General features: G+C 30.7%; 1 protein-coding gene across 1 annotated transcript; it reads right to left on the bottom strand.

The window, feature by feature from the left end:
* Positions 1-800: 800 nt before the first annotated feature.
* Positions 801-8,466, bottom strand: LOC106760127 (probable acyl-CoA dehydrogenase IBR3). Its single transcript, XM_014643565.2, has 17 exons — positions 8,159-8,466; positions 7,901-8,038; positions 7,447-7,587; positions 7,223-7,354; positions 6,587-6,772; positions 6,192-6,269; positions 5,886-5,999; positions 4,864-4,962; positions 4,667-4,784; positions 4,266-4,528; positions 3,615-3,809; positions 3,330-3,472; positions 3,059-3,143; positions 2,765-2,974; positions 1,599-1,751; positions 1,379-1,483; positions 801-1,281 (listed from the first exon to the last, which is right to left on the bottom strand). The coding sequence occupies exons 1-17, from the start codon at positions 8,291-8,293 to the stop codon at positions 1,090-1,092; spliced, it is 2,487 nt and encodes an 828-aa protein (XP_014499051.1). The 5' UTR covers positions 8,294-8,466; the 3' UTR covers positions 801-1,089.
* Between the last annotated feature and the right edge of the window lie 12,888 nt (positions 8,467-21,354).

Here is a 21,354-nt window from a genome sequence, read left to right as displayed (position 1 = left end):
TTGTTAACATTTAAGGCATTTTCTTTTTTTACTGTCTTCTTTATTTAGTATTATTTGTCAATATGGTTATTATGGAACGTAAAGTAGCCCTTTATTTATTTAATTTTTTTTTAGAGAAAATTAGTAGAACTTAACTCTGGTGTATAAATTGAAAAACCATATTAAATCACTTAATTATAATCTAATTTATAATTAAATTACGAAATTATTATATATTTGTATTTTTTGAATAATACAATTTATAAATTTTAACTTTTAAATTATTGTATTTTAATAATTACAAAGGAATCCAAGTGTTAGACAAAATGAATGATAATTAAATTCATTATAACTAACCCATCTTATTATTCTTAGTTAAAGTTAAGATAAAATTGCATGATTTTAATTGAAATATCATTAAGAATGTAAGAATGTCTTAACTTGACTTTTAACTCTATTTGATAGTGAAGTTTTGGGAATTTGTTAAAACGAGGTCGTATTTTTTATTATTATTAACCATAGCTTTTAGAATAATATCATTTGCTATTCAAATCCCATTATTTGATATAGTTTACCAAGCCAGTAATCTGTATCATATGATAAATGAAAAGATTAAAACTGGTTTTGAATATTATATAATGCATGGATGAATTGATGTAATTCATAGTCCGAATGAAAAGATTATCAAGTTGCTGAAAATAGGAAAGGTGGTATAGCATTTATTTTTTGTGGATAATGAATTATAGTAATTTTGCATATTATTTTGGCTTCCAGCTAAAATAGATGTTTTTACTTATTTGTACAGGAGAAAGACTTCCACATGCATTCTATATACTTTTTTATATGCTTATTAAGCCATCCATGTTTTTATTATCAACTTAAATAACATGCTGCATACTCACGAATTTCTTCTTTCAGTAAACCACTGGGTTGTGATATTTAACTAAGGAATTTAAAGTAACAATTTTCAAACCTGATTTTGAACAACCTCCTATGTTACATAATGCTTCCAAAAGCATTTTGAAACACGGATATTTTTCTCCTAGGAACATTTTCTTGGTGTAATTTGACGACTTTGATTTAGCCCTGAGGAGAAAAGTGGTCGAGTTTTCAAAGCTTGGCTTTCTGCAGTTCTAGCTTGGCAATGGTCCCCAAGTGAACTTCATCTGGACCATCAGCGATTCTCAGTGTCCTTGAAGCTGCCCAGAGATGAGCCAGAACGGTTTCAGATGAAACACCAGCTGCTCCATGCACTTGCATTGCCATGTCAAGCACCTTCAGTGCCATGTTCGGTGCAGCTACCTGCTCCCATGCCAAGCAGAGTGTCGAAAGAATCAACATCAGAGTGAAGTGATAGGAGCCATAGAGTAGAACATTATGCTGTGCTAAAAACAATTACCTTTGCCATTGCTAGTATCCCCCGAGCATTTTTGTTCCCAAGCCTATCAAGTTGGTCAGCGGCTTCCAACACTAACAATCTGGTCCTCTCTACCTCTATTCGGCACTGAACATCAGAAGCTAAGTAAGCAGAAATCTTAATAATGTAAAACATAGACATTTCTATTCCTGCCACTTCTGGTTAGTTTTTTTTTTTACCCTTTCCAACAAATTCCAAATACCTTGGCCATATCTGAAAGAAATGAACCATGTTGAGCAATGTACTTTCCAAATGTTTTTCTACTGATGGCTCTTTGAACCATCAACTGCATGCCGCGCTCAGCAACACCTATAAGTCTCATACAATGGTGCAGCCTTCCAGGACCCAGCCTACCCTGTAAGAATGGTAGTTACAAGCACATTGAAAATATACTATTTGGTACTTCACCAAACATATAAAAGATAGGCAGATGTAAATTATGCAGTCAGACAGACCAAATAACTTCCATACATAACCCCGCAATTCCTTGTATAGTAGAATATATTAAGAGTTTATTTGGATAAACTTCTTCAAAAACACTTTAAAGAGAAAAAAAAAAATCCATAAACTAAAATTAACTTGTATACAAACTAATTTCTAGATGCTCACTTACATTAACTTCTCCAAAAAAAGTACTTTTAACTTATTTATAAACTACTTTTAGCTTATAGAGAAACTCCTTATTTTCTCTTCTTTAAATGTTTTCGGAGAAATTATCCAAAATATCCTAAAACTATTATTAACGTGTCCACTTTTGAATGATAATTCATACTTATGAAAGTCCCTATCTAAATATATTGAGCTGTTGTTGATAGGAACTAGGGTATTATGGGAGTGCTTAAGTCTCACATCAAGTAATATGGTATGTCCAGGGGGTATTTAAGTGCTTGACTTTCTCCCTTAAATAGTTAGCTCCAGAGGTGAGTTTGCTAAGCGCTTGGATACTTATCAATTGGTATGTAGAGTGAGGAAGCATCTCCCTTAACTTAGTTTTATATCTTGTTAAGAGTTGACAGACTTTGCAGTCACAAAGTCTAGTTTTGTAGAAGATTTCTATCAAAGTTTACAAGGCATTCAAAATCAACCAAAGGGTTGAGAACTATTTTCACAGTCACTCAGCAAACTTGGGGCAACAAATAACATCAACACCGATAGTTTTTCACTTAGTGGAATCAGAAATGGTGAGCAAAAGTGAACCCAGAAAACAACAGTACATAACAGTTTACTTTAAGCAGGTATTATTATTCTTTAAGCCAAGGGATGGAAAGGATCAAACTAACATTAGATCCCAATATTCAATAGTAGATAACAGAGTTCAAACCAACATCAGATCCCAATATTCAACCTAAGAAATATTTTCCGACTTACCTGAGCAATCTCAAATCCCCGTCCTTCACCCAGTATGATGTTTCTCGCTGGCACACAAACATTTTCAAAAGTTATTTCAGCATGCCCATGAGGAGCATCATCAAAGCCAAACACCGTCAATGGTCTCTTTATGTGAACACCAGGAGTCTGGACATCCACTAAGATCATCGATTGTTGTTTATGCTTTGCTGCGTTGAAGTCAGTTTTCCCCTGCCCATATGTTTTGATCACACTTAATTATTGACATGAATGGCAGATGACTGTTAATGAAATAAATTTCAATCAAATGCTCACCATGACTATAAGAATTCTACATCTTGGATCCATAGCACCACTTGTCCACCATTTTGTCCCATTGATAATATATGAATCTCCTTGCCTATAAAAGATGAAAAATTAAGAAAATAACTAAATAAGATGCCCATACTCTCATATATGTCTAAATTGTCTTCTACCAAGAAATTTGACTCAAACCTACATTTTTAAAAGTAGTCAGCCAATGCATTTATATTGCTAAATGAAAAGACTGAACTCCTGAATTACATAAGATTATCTATAATACTACCTTTTAATAGAACACTCAATATTGGTTGCATCAGAAGATGCAACCTGTGGTTCCGTCATAGCAAATCCAGACCTAATTGTCCCCTCAAGCAAAGGAACTAGCCATTCTTGCAGTTGTTCTTTATTTCCATAACGCAGTAATACCTAATATGCAAAGTAATGCTACCAAATTAGATAAAAATGCAACATCGATAGAGTGCATACTGAATATGATCAACTCCAGAGAGATCCAATTAATGTTAGTCAGTTAAAGATCAACCAAGCAAATCGATAAGTTCCATCTTACCTCCATATTACCTGTGTCAGGTGCACCACAATTAAATATTTGTGGAGCCCAAATGGAACGACCCATGATCTCACAAAGGTATCCGTATTCGAGATTAGTGAGACCAGCCCCCGATAACAAATCATTTGCATTGGAAGAGAGATGATTATTGCTCCCATCAAAGATAAGGCTTCTTGCTCTCACTGCACTATCAAGCTGCATACAAACGAATGCATTCAGAGGACTTCTTTTTCAAGAAAAGAAATAGTGACAATGAATTTAAGAAATAATCATATATGATAAACGTTCAATAATTCAATACTCCATCTAGCTATTCAGGCTGAATATTTTCTCAGCTGTCCTGTTGAGTTATAGCAATGCTCAACCCTACGGCATTTCAAGCATCCACAAGTTCTTTTTCCATCTATGATCCACTAAACCTTTATATTCCTGTTATTTTATTAAGTAACTTTTTTTAACAAGCTTAGATTTTATGAACCTAACTCATCTCTACCAAATTGCCTTAATATGGTGAGGGATCGCCAACAACATCTTTTAATTTTCATTTCAATGCTCATAACTCCTCAGAAGCTGTAATATATCAAACCTGATGATGAGAAAAGCTTCTGAAATAAAAGAATACAGAAAAAATAAAGAGGAAAAGATGCATACAGGAATCCATAAGTTCCACAAGCCTTCTTTCTTTGCCATCTCCTTTAACTTTTCCTCTGCTGGGTGAACAGTCCAGCGTGAGTCTGATTGGGCAAGTTCATAAAATTCATTTTCCATGGGGTAAATGTGTTCCTCCATGAACTTAATTAATTTTTTCCTCAGTTCCAAAACCTTTTGACTAGGAACAAACTTCCCCTGATTTGAGCGGCCCTGTGCATCATTCCCATTCACAAACTCTTTTGAATATTCTCGTACATTTGCATCTGATTGTCAGGTGTGAAAGGGCCTCAGCTGTATTTTAATACTAATAATCTAGTAATATTTTTAGCTTCCACTAGAGCAACAAATTACATTTTAGATACAGTACATGAGAAGCCATAATGTTTACATGTTATAGCTACCTGAGGGAGGATGCTGAGGAAGCACGGAATTTTGTCCAATAAATTCCCAAGCAGCATCTATAAGGCCATTAGCAAGTACTCCAGTGTATCGAGCACGCTCACCTCCTGATGCATTACCCTATTGCAACACAAAGAAGCCACAAAATATTAGATCTTAAAACTATAACAGCAGCAGCATCACTAACAAATTTAGATACCTTAACCCATCTATTATAAACTCCTGCATAAATTGAAGCGGCTCTGAACAAAGAAAAGGCAATATAGAACTTCCATTCAGCAACAGGCCATTTTCTTTCCTGGAATCCAAAAACCTTCGGTTAGATCTTCAAGAATAGGCAAAGATATGATACAAGACATGCCAAAAGCATCCCCGCCTAAATGGCAAATGTTAATGCGAAAAGACATGATACAAGAAGCCCTTATCCTTATCCTATCTACCACAGTTTTCCCGACATTAAGTGACTTCCACATATATAGAAAATGGGTATACTTTTCGCCTTAACACACATGAATCCTTCTTTTTGGTTTCTTTTAGGAAAAATTATAGCTTTCATGTCATCTTTCTAGGCAACCCTATACCCTAATATCTAGATGGATATATTGTGGAGGCTATTATCTATCCTAACTGTTGATTGAATCTAAATTCCTAAAAGGTAAATGGAATAGAGAATTGCAGACAGAGGAAACAGAAAGGACAGAATAAGCAGAGAGAATAATCAGCCAAAAACTTTCTTGCCCTTTTTACTGCATCAGAATGTGCTATATATGCACTTTCTTACAACTGCCTAACAATCACAAGGCAATAAAATAAAAGGAAAAAAGAAAAGCAGAAAGATCATAACAAACTTGTGATTCCCTAATCATTCCTAACGGATTTTCCTTTCTCACGTGCATGGGGCAGAGTCACCACGTAATCCTTAAAGTGTTGAGGTTGTTGAGGCTGCCTTTTACTAGTCCTTCCAAATACAGTTTCAGAATCAGTGGAATGGCCCAACTGTGATGATGCTACTGTAGTGGGCTCATTAGAGGGAATTAGTGTAATTGGCCCAGTGATCCTTACAATTCCACACATACTTAATAGCAAAATTTCCAATTACCAAGAAGTCTTAAGGTAAAGGTAATAAATAATGCATAAATATGTTTGAGGTATATCATCATAACAGCATACACAATAAATGATACCAAAATCTATTGAGACATATATATTCAGAACACTTACTGCTAGGGAACAGTATTCAGCCAAATATTCTGGTAGTGAAGGAATCCCCTCAGGTAGCCCAGAACGTTCCATACCTTCACGCACGTTTTCAGGCCCAACATCTGCAATATAAGTCTTCCAGGAGAGCAAAAGGAACATGAATTGAATAGGTAATTCAATTAATCAAATGCTTAGGTAATCTGAAACAGTGATTCTATCATCAGTTTAACAAGCAATCAGACTAAATGAAGATGCTAATCATCAAGATTATATAACTCATTTATTTTATGAAATCTCGATTCAGAAAAGTGAGTGTGTGGTACATACCATACAGCTATATGCAACATCACACATTTGGTTACCAAGGGTAGACAGTTCCCAGTCAAGTATTCCAATTACTCGATCCTGCAGCAGAAAGAAAACTTATAAGGCACAAGAAGTGGGTTCTAAGATGCCAATGAATTTAACAGTCTTAAATACTAATATTGAGTCTTCAAAGACAGTGTCCTAACTCCAGAGTAAAGAATACATGGCATTGAGAACATAAATTTTGTTTCTGTTAGCATACTAGTTATGACACTCTAAATTTGAGCATGACCAGAACAAAAATCCATGCATTAAGACCAGAACAAAAATCCATGCATCAAGACCAGAACAAAGAAAAATACTTTTCATCCAATGAATCTTTAGGAAAGTGTGTAATCTTACTATATAAATCTTACCTCTGTGGGATGGAACACAAGATTGTCAACGCGAAAATCTCCATGAACCAGACCACCTGTTGCTCCTGAAGAATCTTCAGAGGGGATTTGATGTCGTAGCCAATCAATCAAGGTAAACATTTTTGGATTACTTGCAGGTTTACCCTCACTGGTTGAGGCAACATATTGCTTAGCCCACCTCTCAATCTAATACAACAAAAGAAACTATCTATTAGCAAAACATTTTTTAATAAAATAAAACTATTTTGATCCTAACCCTTCTTTTCTGTCCTGGTACATAGCAGGGGTGGCGATACAACATGGAGTGGAACCAAAAAATGGACACAGGGAAAGGAATTGATAAGTGCATCCTCAAACTTTTTATAAAACCAAATGCAGTGATCAATATTTTCAAGGTCTCCTTAACATTTACTTTCATAAATTTTACTGTGCCGTAATAACTGTTCAGCTCATCCATCTATGTTCAGCTTTCTATCCCAGTACATATATCTCCACGTGAAAAAATTCAATGCACAACGACAAAGTCTTATTTCACCAATTGAGTCGCTAAATGGATCGTACAATGTCATTCGGCACACTTAAAAACCAAAGTTTCATGTAAATTGACCATAAATAATCATATATAAAATAATATACCTGTCTTTTGCAATAATTATTGCGTTGTCCATATTTTCCCAGACCAATGGAGTCCACATTAGCAGAATGTATGGAAGCTAAGGCTTTCGCAGTTGCCCTGTAAATTGCGTTCCTCCTCTGAGGTGGCACACCCTGATTATTTACAAGTCACATGTCACCAATCAAACCAATGACAATTCAGCAATCACCAAGGAAACCAAAATTAACTAGATAGCAAATCATACCGGTAACTTAGAGTCAATAAATATGCGTCCCTCCAAATATTCCATGATATAAAACGCGGTTCCAATAACACTTGGATCGTTGCACAAACAGAAAACCTTAGGAACCGGAACTTTGGTATGAGCACCCAATGCCTGGAGAACCTGTGAATTATAGGGGCACACAACTAGTCATTTTCTCACTAATATGTTATTCATTGCCCACACTTCAAACACTTAAGTGGGAGTTTGGACGAACATTTACAAAACTGATTTTGAATTAAACTAAATTTTGAAGTAATGTGATCTATATTTGAATGCTTTTATTCTAAAAGCTAGATAGTAGTAAAACTATCTAGTTTACTTTTTCAACATGACTCTATAAGATCTCAAGAGACCTAGACAAGGTATGATTGTTTACTTCTTCAAATTCAAAATAGCTCAGACTTCAATTTTCATCAATGTAATACGAAAAAACCTGAAATTCTCTTTCAACGGCATGAGCTGAAGCGAGCAATTTCCCAGCAGGTTTCTTCCTGAGAACATAGCGCTTCACGACGGAGTCATGAGAACCCGCTTCCAACAAGTAAGTGGGGTTGGATTGTCCATGCCCAAACTAAAACAACATTTCACCAGAGAATCACACAGCCAAAATAAAAATAAAAATAAAAATTATTTTTTTACGAAAACCCATGTGATCCACAAGCAAGATAAAAGTTCCGAAAAAGACAAAAACCTGCGAAACGGTGAACTGAGTAGCGGGTTGAGGGAAACCCGAAATGTTGGAAGAGCAGTAGCGGAGGAGAGAGTCGTAGGGAAAGTGATTAGCAACATCGAGTTGCGCTACAAGGTCTGATGTGTTCCGCGCCATGTCGGAAATCTCGATTTGTGACAGGTGAAAAGATACAGGTGAAAAGGTTGTGGGTGAATTGGTACGGTTTTAGAACCTCTGACGCCACCACGATGTGGGACCTATGTCTATTTGAATTGAAGAAATAGCTTGAGAATTGCATTACGCAAAAACTAGTCCTGAATCCTGATCCTGATGCTTTGAAGCTTTGGATTAATCTTCTTTGCTAACTGATACAAGAAGATATTTGGAATATTCTAAAATAAAATGCTGAATTAAAATTAAGAATTAAAATTTTAACCTTCGTAATAATTATTACTCTTGTCAATATTTTATTGGTAATTTTTCAAAACAAAATTAGTGTTAAAAGAATCAAACTAAATATGGCGGCAGATAACTTATTTGGCTTGTGGTGTTTGACATTTTTGGACGTTGAGATTGATTCTTTGATTTCGAAGTTATTGATAATTTTTTAATTCATTTTTATTAAATTAGTGTATTGACAATCAATTTCTTCAAACGAGTACCGCTTTTTAATAACGAAATATTAAATTAAGATGACACAAAAATAATAACTTATTATATTGATTAAATTAGATATAATAGGTAAAAAAAATATTAGTCTAGAATAATATTTATTATTAATAAAAATATATATAATTGATTAATGAATTAAAATTTAAATTTGTCTATAATATTAATTATCATGCTTTAACCACTTATTATTATTATTATTATTATTATTAATTCTAAATTAGTTTGTATTTTTACATTAGAAACTAATTTAAATTTTAGTGACTTTACTTCAAAGTTAGAGTGTAAAAAATTAATTAAATTGATTATATTAATTAACTTTTTATAACATTTGTTAAACTTAATATTGATCTAATTGACACTAATTTAACTTAAATATTTATATATTTTCAAGTTAAAATATGTTAAATTGATGTAAGAGTGTTAGAGATTGTATATTGACCAGAAATATAATCAAATACAAATATGAAAAATAATATTTTAACAACATTTTTTGACACCATTTTAATAATTCACACGTGTCAAAATGTGATTAGACGATTTCAAATTAAAAAAATAAACTTTGGTTTTTCTCTTCCAAATATACTCCTGCCTCAACTTTTTTAATTTGAAATCGTCCAATCACATTTTGAGACGTATATAATGTTAAAATAGTATCAAAATGGTGTTAAAATATCATTTTCCTACAAAAATATATACTATAAGTCAGTCATTAGTACTATATTGTGTGACCTGCTATAGCCAATCCCAAAGCAATTTTCTTTTCACACTAGTGTATGGAGAAAGGGAGGATTGAAAGACAGCTGAGGCTTACCTCTGCAAATGTCTCTAGATAAGGCCACACGTCAAACCTTGAAATCCATTTTCTCAAAATTCCATTCTTAGTTCTAAAGGGTACTCTCAGTATATATGAATGCTCAGTCTCTGGTTGCAAGTTGTCCCCTTTGCCTCTGGTATGAATCAGTGACCTTGAAGCATTATATTTCAGGATTTCAGTCATATGTAAACAAATATTTCATCTGTCATACTTAGAAGTGCCAGGACTTTCAGAATCACAAAATATCAGAATTTTTGGAGACACATCAAGTCCTTGTTTTTGAATTTTGACCAGCATCTTCTTCTCTAAAGCACGAACTTGATCAAGTGTATATAAACAATCCTTCCATTGTGTGTGTCATTAAAGAGTTATAACAGATTAGCACAGGGAATTTTAGTTTTTAGAGTTATTAGAAGCTAACATCATAAACACAAATGCTCAATTTTATCAGTAAATAGAAAGTATTTCTGCTGCCCTTGCCAAGGAAGACTGAAGCTTGGATATGTTATGAATACACACTACTACATTTGAAATGTATTAGTTGAATCAAGTTTTGATATGAAAGCAGGGGTGATTTCAGAAATCAAATGTTATGATTCAATCGTTAGATCTTTTAGATTCAAGCTTGAACTCGCGATAACACTGAATGAATATATATTAAATCAGGAAAATATGGTAGAAAGGGAATAAGTGAAGATATTATATTTATTGAACTAATAATGAACATAGTATATGGTATTTTATATGCAATGTCAGTGTATACTGATCAAGTGATCTGAGATGGGTTACAAGCATCTCCCATTATATATACCTATATCTATATATATATATATATATATATATATATATATATATATATATATATATATATATATATATATAAACCAGAATGGAGAAGGTGGAATGAACTACCAGTTAAGATGGGTTTGTGGTTTAGGGTAATTCATAATCATAATTCCACCATAGCGAGAAGCAGCCTCTCTGCTATTGATTACAGGCTCTTCTAACTCGTCATTGGGCACTTGAACCACCCAACGCCCTTGTCTTGAAGGAAATACCCCTTTTTTATTAGGCCTTCTTCGTGTTGATGATCCATAAAACTTGTCTATAAGAGCAAAACCTTCTGAACCAATCACTCTCAGGTCTGTAGGTGCTGCCATTCTCGATAACAGACACTAACTTTGTGGAAGTCGATGATACTTTTTGTGTGTGTGTCTGTTATGTTGTTCCTTGCTTTGAAACAAGAAGCCCTGGTGTACTTTATAATGAAGGCAAAAGTGATTAATCAGTAGTTGTGGGACCAAGAATATGTTTAAATAAAAGCACGTTTAAAACTAAAAAACATAAATTATGAGAAAATTACAGCTCTATGCTAGGGCAACTTTTCATTTCATCATAAACAAAAATAACTAAAGTGATTTGGTTTAAGCTTTTTCTCATTTAAATGTTTAGAGTATATTTTACCAACACTGCATGTAATAATGAAGTTTTTTTCTTAAACACATAAAAACTACTGAGATTGATATCTTTCAGGATAGTTAAGGATGTGGAAAATGAAGATTGGTGAATGGGATATTGGTATAGGTCGGAGATTCTTTTTGAACTGATAATAACGTGGCGGTCCAAAAGCAGAAAAAGTATAAGATGAAAAAGAAAATGCGCAGCATAAAGCATAAAGAGACTGAATCAAATTCCTCCTTTTTCTATCATTTTAAGTGTTCTTTCCATTTTACTTTTCTACAGTACTGGAACAAAGAATGAATATTCGGTTCTTCCAGAAACCGCGTTCGCACCACCGAACTTCAAGTCACTTAATGATTCTACTGTTTATCAATAGTTTTTTTCTTTATCAGTTCTAACTTTGTGGTGCCACTTTTATCTTCTTCTCTTCCTTTTAGATGAATTGGAATATCACTCTATATAATAAAACTTGAATGTAGCTATGTAGTTTATTTAGTATACAAAATTTCTATGAGGATATATGATTCCGATGTAATGTTATAGACCAACAAATCCAAATAAAATATTGGTTCCTTTTCATAAACTATATATTTTTGTGATGAAGTGGTATGTATATTCCTCCTATCCGTCGATATCATTTGGTAGTGATTATCCAAGAGCTAACTATTAACTTAATCAGTAAAAATGAATTTATGAAATTATATGAAGCTTTCGTGTCTAAGACAGAACTGCATTAAAATTGAACACATTGGACGGTGCATCAGATTCTTCTGCATTATATAAGTTCTGCCAACGACCCGGTTCATAGCTATCATAGTTGAAAATGCCACAATCCGGTTCGGCTTTATATTGTTTGAATGTCGTCAAAGCGTAAAAGCCAAGATTTCTCTTACCCTCTTCAAATCTTTGATTTTCTTAGTTACGTAAACTTCTGACGTAGTTACATTTGGCATCATATAGTGTCTGAAGTGTGAAGAAGTGTTTTTAAAATTTTTTAATAGTTATTTTATTGTTGATGAAAAAATTTGTTTGTAAAATAGAATATATTGATAAGAAAACCATAGGTGAAATAAAACTTATTCATGAATTATAGAATTTTAATTATAATTAATAATGAATCCATATAGATAATTAAAAATTTTATTACCATAAAAAATATTTAATGGTAATCAATTTATTCATAAAACTTATTGATAAAATTATCAATAATTTATAATTTAATTAAATTTATTTCAAAACTTATTTTTAAAATTTATCAGTAGTTAAACTATTTTTTAAAATTTGGTAAAATGGATGTGATTATTTTTGTTAAATCGAAATAGTTGTCGTAATGGAGATGGTTAAAAACAAAAGAAAGGGTAAAAAAAGGAAGAGAAAGAAACAACATCAACGAGGGTTGACATCAAAGGCCAAGATGATATTGGTGGAGTTGGAGGTGAAAGAAGAGCCGAAAATGGCAATGGATGATTAATTTTCAATTGCCAAAAACTCATAAATTATTATTTATGAATATTAATATCAATAAATAATTATAAAAATTTTGACTATTAATAATTATCAAAATATGGTGGCTGCCAATAACTACAAACAAATATCGATATATTTTCTCTGTGGATAATTATTAACCGATAATTATTATAATAAATTTTGGTATCTGACAATTTTGGATGGATTTTTTCCTATTTAACGATAAAATTTATCAAGAAATATTTTACTACCAACTTTTTTTGTTGTTAGTGATTTTAATTTATCAATAATTTTTTGCAATTATCGATCCATTTTGCCTTTCATTAAAATAGTTTAATTTTCATTTTGAATATCGATAATTAAATGATACTTTGTATTAAATTAGAGACTTTGAATATATGTAAAAAAAACATCAGATAGTATCATCAAGTTTTAATTTAAACATATTTGTATTCCTTTTTGTATATATAAAAGATATGATTTACTTATAAATAATAGAACAAATTTATTAATATTATTGTCGATTATTTTTTGCAGAAGGAATAATTGCATGTTCCAATAACATAAGTTAGATGTAGTTAAATAAGAAACAATGGAATAGCGCAAACTCGGTTGCAACTAAAAGAGAAGGAAACCTATCAATACTAAGAATACTATTTAAAATACTTTTGGTATTATTAACTAAACAAAACCCTAAAGACTAATTTCATAAATTATTTTGAATCTGTTCCATTATTTTACTTTCTTTAATATATTTTTTAGAAGAAACATGAACATTTATTCTCATTGAAATACTTATTAGCCTTATCTATGATTTATATATGTTTTTATTGTTTATTTATTCATTTATTTTCATTTAATATTGATTTATAAAGTTATTTTCATTTGTAAGGGATTGTGTTCTTATTGATTATTGATTTGTTTATATTGATTGTTGATTTATTAATGTATTTCTAATTGCGGTTTAATTTTATTAAGTAATTTGAATGATGTAATAACCTAGTTTTTTTATGTATGTTTTATATTTTTAATTAGTAATTATAATTGCACTCTTTGAATTACTAGAAATTTAATTTCTTCGTATTTTATTTTCATTGATGTGTTAATTATAACTTATATGTTTAATTAGTTGACAACAAAGACGTAAAAGAAAATAACACACGCATATATATATATATACATATATATATATATATATATATATATATGTATATATATAAATGTATTTCAAACTTAAATATTAATTATTAAACCATTTATACTATTTATTATTTGTGATTTTAAGAAAAACATCGTAAATAAGATTTAAATAAGAATTTGTGTTAAAATATGACGAATCCATTAGATGAGTCGACAATACATATAACTTTTTATAGTTTTACAGAATCTATTTTTTATATCTTTTTTATGGATTATTGTTTATAGTTTTAGATATGTTATTTACATTCTCTTATACTCGTCAAATCTTTATATTTTTATAAGATATACTTTTTATATAATCTGTTTTATATAATTTTATATCATTTACTCTTCATATTTTTTTTTGTATTGTCTAACATTTGTATTTTTATAGAATTTACTCAATAATTTTTGTTTCTTTCATAATTTCTTTTATTAAAGAGTTTATTATTTATATTTGTATACATTATCTATTTTATTTTAAATGAAATTTAAATTCATAATTTTGATTAACTCAATCTTAATATATTGTTTAAAATAATTATATACAATATATTTTTTAAATACGTATAACTTAAACACATTTTCATTATAAAAACAATCAAAATAATATTATTTAATTTTATAAAATAAAATACTTACAATAAATTGTATTTAATTTTTTAAAAATTTAAATTAATATAAGAAATATATTATAATTTCTAAAATCTCGTGAGGGTAAAAATAGTAGTATATACATATAAAAGACAACCCTAGAACATATCCATAAGAGTTATACTACAAACTACAAGGCAATTATATAACAACATGACAGAAACGTTGTAAACACTACCGCAAGCTTTTTCAGTTCTTCCAAGTTCATACAAGAGTGTAACACTGAAAGGGAAAATATCAGAAACAGAGCTAAGTATTATCACTTACTCTACTTCACACTATTCAATGGAACCAACGATCTAACACCCCAATTACGACGTGGTGGCTTTGGCTTTTCGATATTGTCAGTATGAGAAAACCCAAATGAAGCATCTGGGTTATTGCTATTCACTATAATAGCCACTTCAAGCGTTGGAACTTGGTTCCTTCTGAATCGACCATAGTGCTTCTCTATCAGATCAAACCCTTCTGAACCTATTTTGTTAAGGCTTGAAACAGATGCCTTTGGACACATTCTCACTTATCAACTTCTTTTTCTTCTTATCTTCTTTCTTGCTCCATACAACCACACTGAGTTCAAGCTTCTTATATACATAGAAAAAGTCACTCGTTTTATTAATATCTCTCAGAATCTGTTTGATTGGTGTACGAATGAACCAGATACTTGAAAGGGTAACAGGTTTATTAAATACACTTCTCTGCACTTTATATCATGGACAATCATATTTTGACAATACTTTTTGACAATTTTTTTGACAACGGAATGTCATTATTAGTTTATCTGAATTTATGTTTAAAAAATATTTAAAACGGACCAATCACAAACTGTCACGTATGCGTTGTCAAAAAATTGTTAAAAAAGTGTTTTTAAAAGAAGTTTTTCCTTATATTATATGATATTTCTATCAAACAACTGGTTTTTATATGCTGCCTAATATACACTATTTGAATCAATTAATATATAAAATCTCTCTCTCACACACACTGAAAATACAAGTTTCACACGTGAATTCGTAACCAAAAAAATAAAAAATGCTACTAATATAATTAATCTAATCCGAAATGATTTATTTTCTTTTTCACACACATATATATTCTACTTCAGACACTGATGCCAAATGTAACTACGTCAGAAGTTTACGTAACTAAGAAAGTCAAAGATTTGAAGAGGTAAAAGAAATCTTGGCTTTTACGCTTTGACGGCATTCAAACAATATAAAGCCGAACCGGGTCGTGGCATTTTCAACTATAATAGCTATGAACTTTGAAAGTAAAAAAAAAAGGTTGGCAGAACTTATATAATGCAGAAGAATCTGATGCACCGTCCAATGTGTTCAATTTTAATGCAGTTCTGTCTTAGACACGAAACCTTCATATATAATTTCATAAATTCATTTTTACTGATTAAGTTAATAGTTAGCTCTTGGATAATCACTACCAAATGATATCGACGGATAAGAGGAATATACCAGTTCATCACAAAAATATATAGTTTATGAAAAGGAACCAATATTTTATTTGGATTTGTTGGTCTATGACATTACATCGGAATCATATATCCTCATAGAAATTTTGTAGTAAATAAACTACAACCAGCTACATTCAGGTTTTATTATATAGAGTGATATTCCAATTCATCTAAAAGGAAGAGAAGAAGATAAAAGTGGCACCACAAAGTTAGAACTGAGAAAGAAAAAAACTATTGATAAACAGTAGAATCATTAAGTGACTTGAAGTTCGGTGGTGCGAACGCGGTTTCTGGAAGAACCGAATATTCATTCTCAGTTCCACTGTAGAAAAGTAAAATGGAAAGAACACTTAAAATGATAGAAAAAGGAGGAATTTGATTCAGTCTCTTTATGCTTTATGCTGCGCATTTTCTTTTTCATCTTATACTTTTTCTGCTTTTGGACCGCCACGTTATTATCAGTTCAAAAAGAATCTCCGACCTATACCAATATCCCATTCACCAATCTTCATTTTCCACATCCTTAACTATCCTGAAAGATATCAATCTCAGTAGGTTTTATGTGTTTAAGAAAAAAACTTCATTATTACATGCAGTGTTCGTAAAATGTACTCTAAACATTTAAATGAGAAAAAGCTTAAACCAAATCATTTAGTTATTTTTGTTTACGATGAAATGAAAAAGTTGCCCTAGCATAGAGCTGTAATTTTCTCATAATTTATGTTTTTTAGTTTTAAACGAGCTTTTATTTAAACATATTCTTGGTCCCACAACTACTGATTAATCACTTTTGCCTTCATTATAAAGTACACCAGGGCTTCTTGTTTCAAAGCAAGGAACAACATAACAGACACACACACAAAAAGTATCATCGACTTCCACAAAGTTAGTGTCTGTTATCGAGAATGGCAGCACCTACAGACCTGAGAGTGATTGGTTCAGAAGGTTTTGCTCTTATAGACAAGTTTTATGGATCATCAACACGAAGAAGGCCTAATAAAAAAGGGGTATTTCCTTCAANACAAGGNCGTTGGGTGGTTCAAGTGCCCAATGACGAGTTNGANGAGCCTGTAATCAATAGCAGAGAGGCTGCTTCTCGCTATGGTGGAATTATGATTATGAATTACCCTAAACCACAAACCCATCTTAACTGGTAGTTCATTCCACCTTCTCCATTCTGGTTTATATATATATATATATATATATAGGTATATGTAATGGGGGATGTTTGTAACCCATCTCATAAAGTTAGATGATCACTTGATCAGTATATATATGGGAAGCATCTCTAAGAGTTGCAGTAAAATCATTTGAAGACTGCAGCAAAAGTTGTTGTATAACGAATTTGATATCTTATAATGAATATATTTATCATGTGATAGATAAATACTATCGTGTTTATTTTATTTTATGATCTATACTGTTATATATTATTATAGAAAGTTGCTTCGTTTGCTACCAAGGAGTAGCATTTATAATTATTTTTTGAGTAATCATATTATGATAAAAAAAATCATGGAATTTTAATATTTAATTTTAATTAAGGAATACAGCAACATATTTAATGAGGTTTATATTAAACATTGTTTTGACGTTAATATTTGAACTCTTCATATTGCACTTATAAAAAAGCTGTTAGCAAAATCAATAAGTATTATAAAATCAACAGTTTTCAGAATTATTAAAATAACTTATTTCTTTTTGAAAATATGTATTATAAATATAGTCAGTTTTTATCAAATATATATAGCTATATGAAATAAGACAATGACTGTTTTATCTATACTTAGCTTTTCACTATACGAATCTCAAATATATAAATCGAGAAAAGAGATATACACAAATGGCACGATCAGATTCACTTTCAATCAAAAATATTTCGACTTAATAAAAATGATAAATTCGAATATATCCCCTGCTAAACGACAGAACCAAATAAATAAATCAAAGAACTAGAATTATTGGTATTACTAAATATATTCTTTCTTGCCGAAGACGTAGAGCTCATCAGTCACCGATTTCTCTCTATAAAAGCACATCAGGGTGTCTGAACCTTTGAAGCAAGAAACCAACAACAACCTCATCTGATAAAACTTGCTGCAATATCTAACGTTCCATATATATATATGGCACCTCCTTCAGCAGACCTCAGACAGATTGCTGCAGAAGGGTTTGCTCTGATAGACACGTTCTATGGTCCAGCAACAAGAAGGAGCAGTGGCACTGATGCATTGTATTTGCATGGCCGAAGAGAACGTTGTTGCGTGGTTTATCAAGTGCCTAAAGATGTGATGAATGAGTCTTCTGTTGGGAGTTATAGCAAGCCTAAAATCATCCCAAATCGTTGGGGTAGACCCTTTAAGTTTTAAGATCTTTGGCCTATGCATGCTGTATGTAAGTTATCTTCAAAAGGGTATGTACTGTTTCGTGTTTTTAGGTTACTCTTGTATGTACAAAAAACTCCAAGACTTTAAGACAAGGTCATGGTAGTTGTGAAAGTCTATGTAGTCCAATAAAGTATGTTCTGTGTTGCTGCACGAAGGATGGAAAAACTTCTTATACGTCGTCCATTTTAAATATTTTTTAAATATAAATTCAAATAAACCAATAAAATAATAAGACAAAACATTGTTTTCAAAATATCATTGTGGTACTTAATCAAGTTTCTCTTAATATGGGATGTTCTCACTGTGCACTTTCTCATAAAGATTTGCAGTGAAAGTCATCAATGGAGAAATACAAATATTTCTGAAATTTCTGACGTATAATGTTTTTATGTCACAAAAAAGAAAATTTTATTATAAAATGTGACTACATATAAAAAATATACATTTAGTGTTTTGCTTTTTCACTTTCATTTCTCTATTCAAATTTATTCCTTCAAATCTATCTTTAAAACTAGACACAACTGACTAGATGTTACGTTCCTATGAATTAATAAAATTTTTAATAAAAATAAATAAAAGACACACATCATAAGTATTTAAAAAGTTGTATATTTATGCATGGTATTCTATCAAGTTTGCTTTCTCCTAACTTGACTCTAAAGAAACTATAATTAACCGTCGTAATATTAATTAAGTACTTGTCAGAAGGTGAATTAAAAAGATATAATTAGTAAATAAGAAATGTTATCTTAAATTTATTTTAGACTTCCCAAAAATCATTTTTGTATAAACTTACGAAACATTAAACTCTAAGCAAATCAAATAAATAATCGTGACAAATATTTTCCATCATCCGTCACGAATTTTTATTTTTCTGGTAAAAGGATTAATAACCAATTGCAATCTCAGTAAATTAAAGTAAGATGATGTTTAAGTTTACTTAACAATATTTTTAATAATGTGAGATTTGATTTTGGTTTCTATAATTTTTTTCTCTAAATTTAAAATTAATGTTTTCAGTTTATAACTGAACTTTGATTTTAGTTTTATAAATTATTTTCTTCAATTTACAAAGTTTAATATAATTGATTCTAACATTATCTTAATATATAGGTAGGGATCGATGCATGCACAATATTTGGAATAATGCATGCACAATATTTGGAATAGTGATACTTTGACAATATTTTAACACTATTTACGTGTTATTTTGTTGTTGATTCAAAATTACTTCATAATCAATAATAATAATAATAAACATTAATATAAACTAATCACAGAAAGACACATAGATAATGTTAAAATGTTGTTAAAATATAATTATCTCAATACTTGGGACACTGCAAAATGTAGTTACGTCATCGATTTTACGTAAGTAAGAAAGTGAAAGATTTAAAGATGCTAAAGCAAATTTGTTGACTCTTTGACTGGAACAAAGTATTTTGTTTGGGGGTATAAATAGCAATTAATCAAGCACTAAAGTGGGCCGAAAGTTTGGTAGAAAGTTCCTTCCATAACATTATTATTATGTCTAAGAATCTGATACATTATTAACTATATTCTCAACCATCTTATTTTAACGCGTATTTATACTACCCACGGAACCATCATTTCGTGTCCATATTTAAGTAAATGATGAACTAACCATTACACTATGGATAAAATAAAATATATTTATATTTATTTGATAATGATAAAATAATCATAAAATAATATTTTGTAATTTTTTGACTGGAAAAAAGATATTTTATTTGGGGACAAGTGATAATCAATCAAATGGCATATAAATGTTTCAATGTATCAGAGGGTTAGTAGAACTAGAGCTGCCAAAAAATGGGTCACAATTCATGGGTCAATCCGGCGCATCACGGGTTCAGGTCGGGTTGAGTTTAAAAAAATTGTATTTTTTGTATGCGGATCAGATTTAAATCCGGTTCATTTAAACCTGGCTCATGCGGGTTGAACCTATGGTGGGTCGGGTTGATCCACCAATCCACCTACCTAATTTTATTTTATTGAAATTTAATTTTAATTTTATAAAAAATATTTATTATTATTTTTTGCTTGAAAAAATTATTTAAGTTTCTTATTTTCAAAATTAATTAAATACCCATGTTAGGAATTAAATTTGAAAGTGAAATTTGTTTAGATTTAAATTATAGAAAGTTTATAATTTTTTTTATTTAAAAAAATTGTAATTAAGTGAGCCAACCTGTTTACCCACCAACACGTGGTGAGTCGGACCGGGTTCAAATTTTTCTAGCTGACTAATAAATGAGTCGGGTTGGGTTGGCTCACTAAGTGATCAACCCGTGATGGGTCGGGTCGGGCTGGGTGGTCCGTTTTGACAGCTCTGAGTAAAACTATATATCATTATTTGATAGAGAAGAATCTGATACTGCAACCCCCATATTGTGAGTGATTTATCTTTACTGTGTTATATAGGAAACATATAATTTGATTAATTAATTTATTTGTGCAGATACTTGTTTGATTAAGTTAGTTTTGTCTTGGATAATCATGGAAGAAGAAGCTAATTGAAGGAATATACTAATTAATCCGTTAATTATGAGTTAAATATACTGTTTGAAAAGAAGGAAATTAAAGGAACCTACATGCAATATTCCATGATCTGATAGCATTATATTATACTAGATTCTTGAAGAACTCTTCATAATTAGGATAAGTATTTAATAACTCGTCATTATGGAAGTTAAATGCTATAGCACAAATAACACGCTTTGTGGAATAACAAAGATTCATAAAATAAAATGAAATGAATTCTTTGTTTGTAAAAAAAAAACTAAAAAGAATTCGAATTAGATTCACATTAACTTTATGCTCTATTTTTCTTTTGCATTGTAATTTTCAGCTTTTAACACTCTATGTTAATTTTAATTTGTTAAAAAGAATTCCACCCATTTTTCATTTAGTTTGGAATCCTAATTTTTGGAATTATTCTCTTCTAATCTCATTTTTGGAATCCTAATTCTTTAGTCATATATTCAAATGATTGATAAATTGTTTAAATGAAGTCTGACAGTCCATCCAATGATTGAAAAATGTCTTCAAATTTTAATTATAGATTATTCGATTTAAAATGTTACATTTGATC

This window comes from Vigna radiata, chromosome 5 (genome assembly GCF_000741045.1).
Source record: "Vigna radiata var. radiata cultivar VC1973A chromosome 5, Vradiata_ver6, whole genome shotgun sequence".
NCBI lineage: Eukaryota > Viridiplantae > Streptophyta > Magnoliopsida > Fabales > Fabaceae > Vigna > Vigna radiata.
Note: the sequence above shows the minus strand (reverse complement) of the source record. Positions and strands in the feature narration are given on the sequence as shown.

Bases quoted from the DNA above. Each gene is read 5' to 3' on its own strand.
- LOC106760127 (XM_014643565.2), bottom strand. From the start codon at position 8,293: ATGGCGCGGAACACATCAGACCTTGTAGCGCAACTCGATGTTGCTAAT. The intron at 6,773-7,222 runs GTATATTATTTT...TTGTTGTATTAG, and splicing joins ATAATTATTGCAAAAGACAG to ATTGAGAGGTGGGCTAAGCA. The intron at 4,529-4,666 runs GTAGCTATAACA...CCTGACAATCAG, and splicing joins TCCTCAGCATCCTCCCTCAG to ATGCAAATGTACGAGAATAT.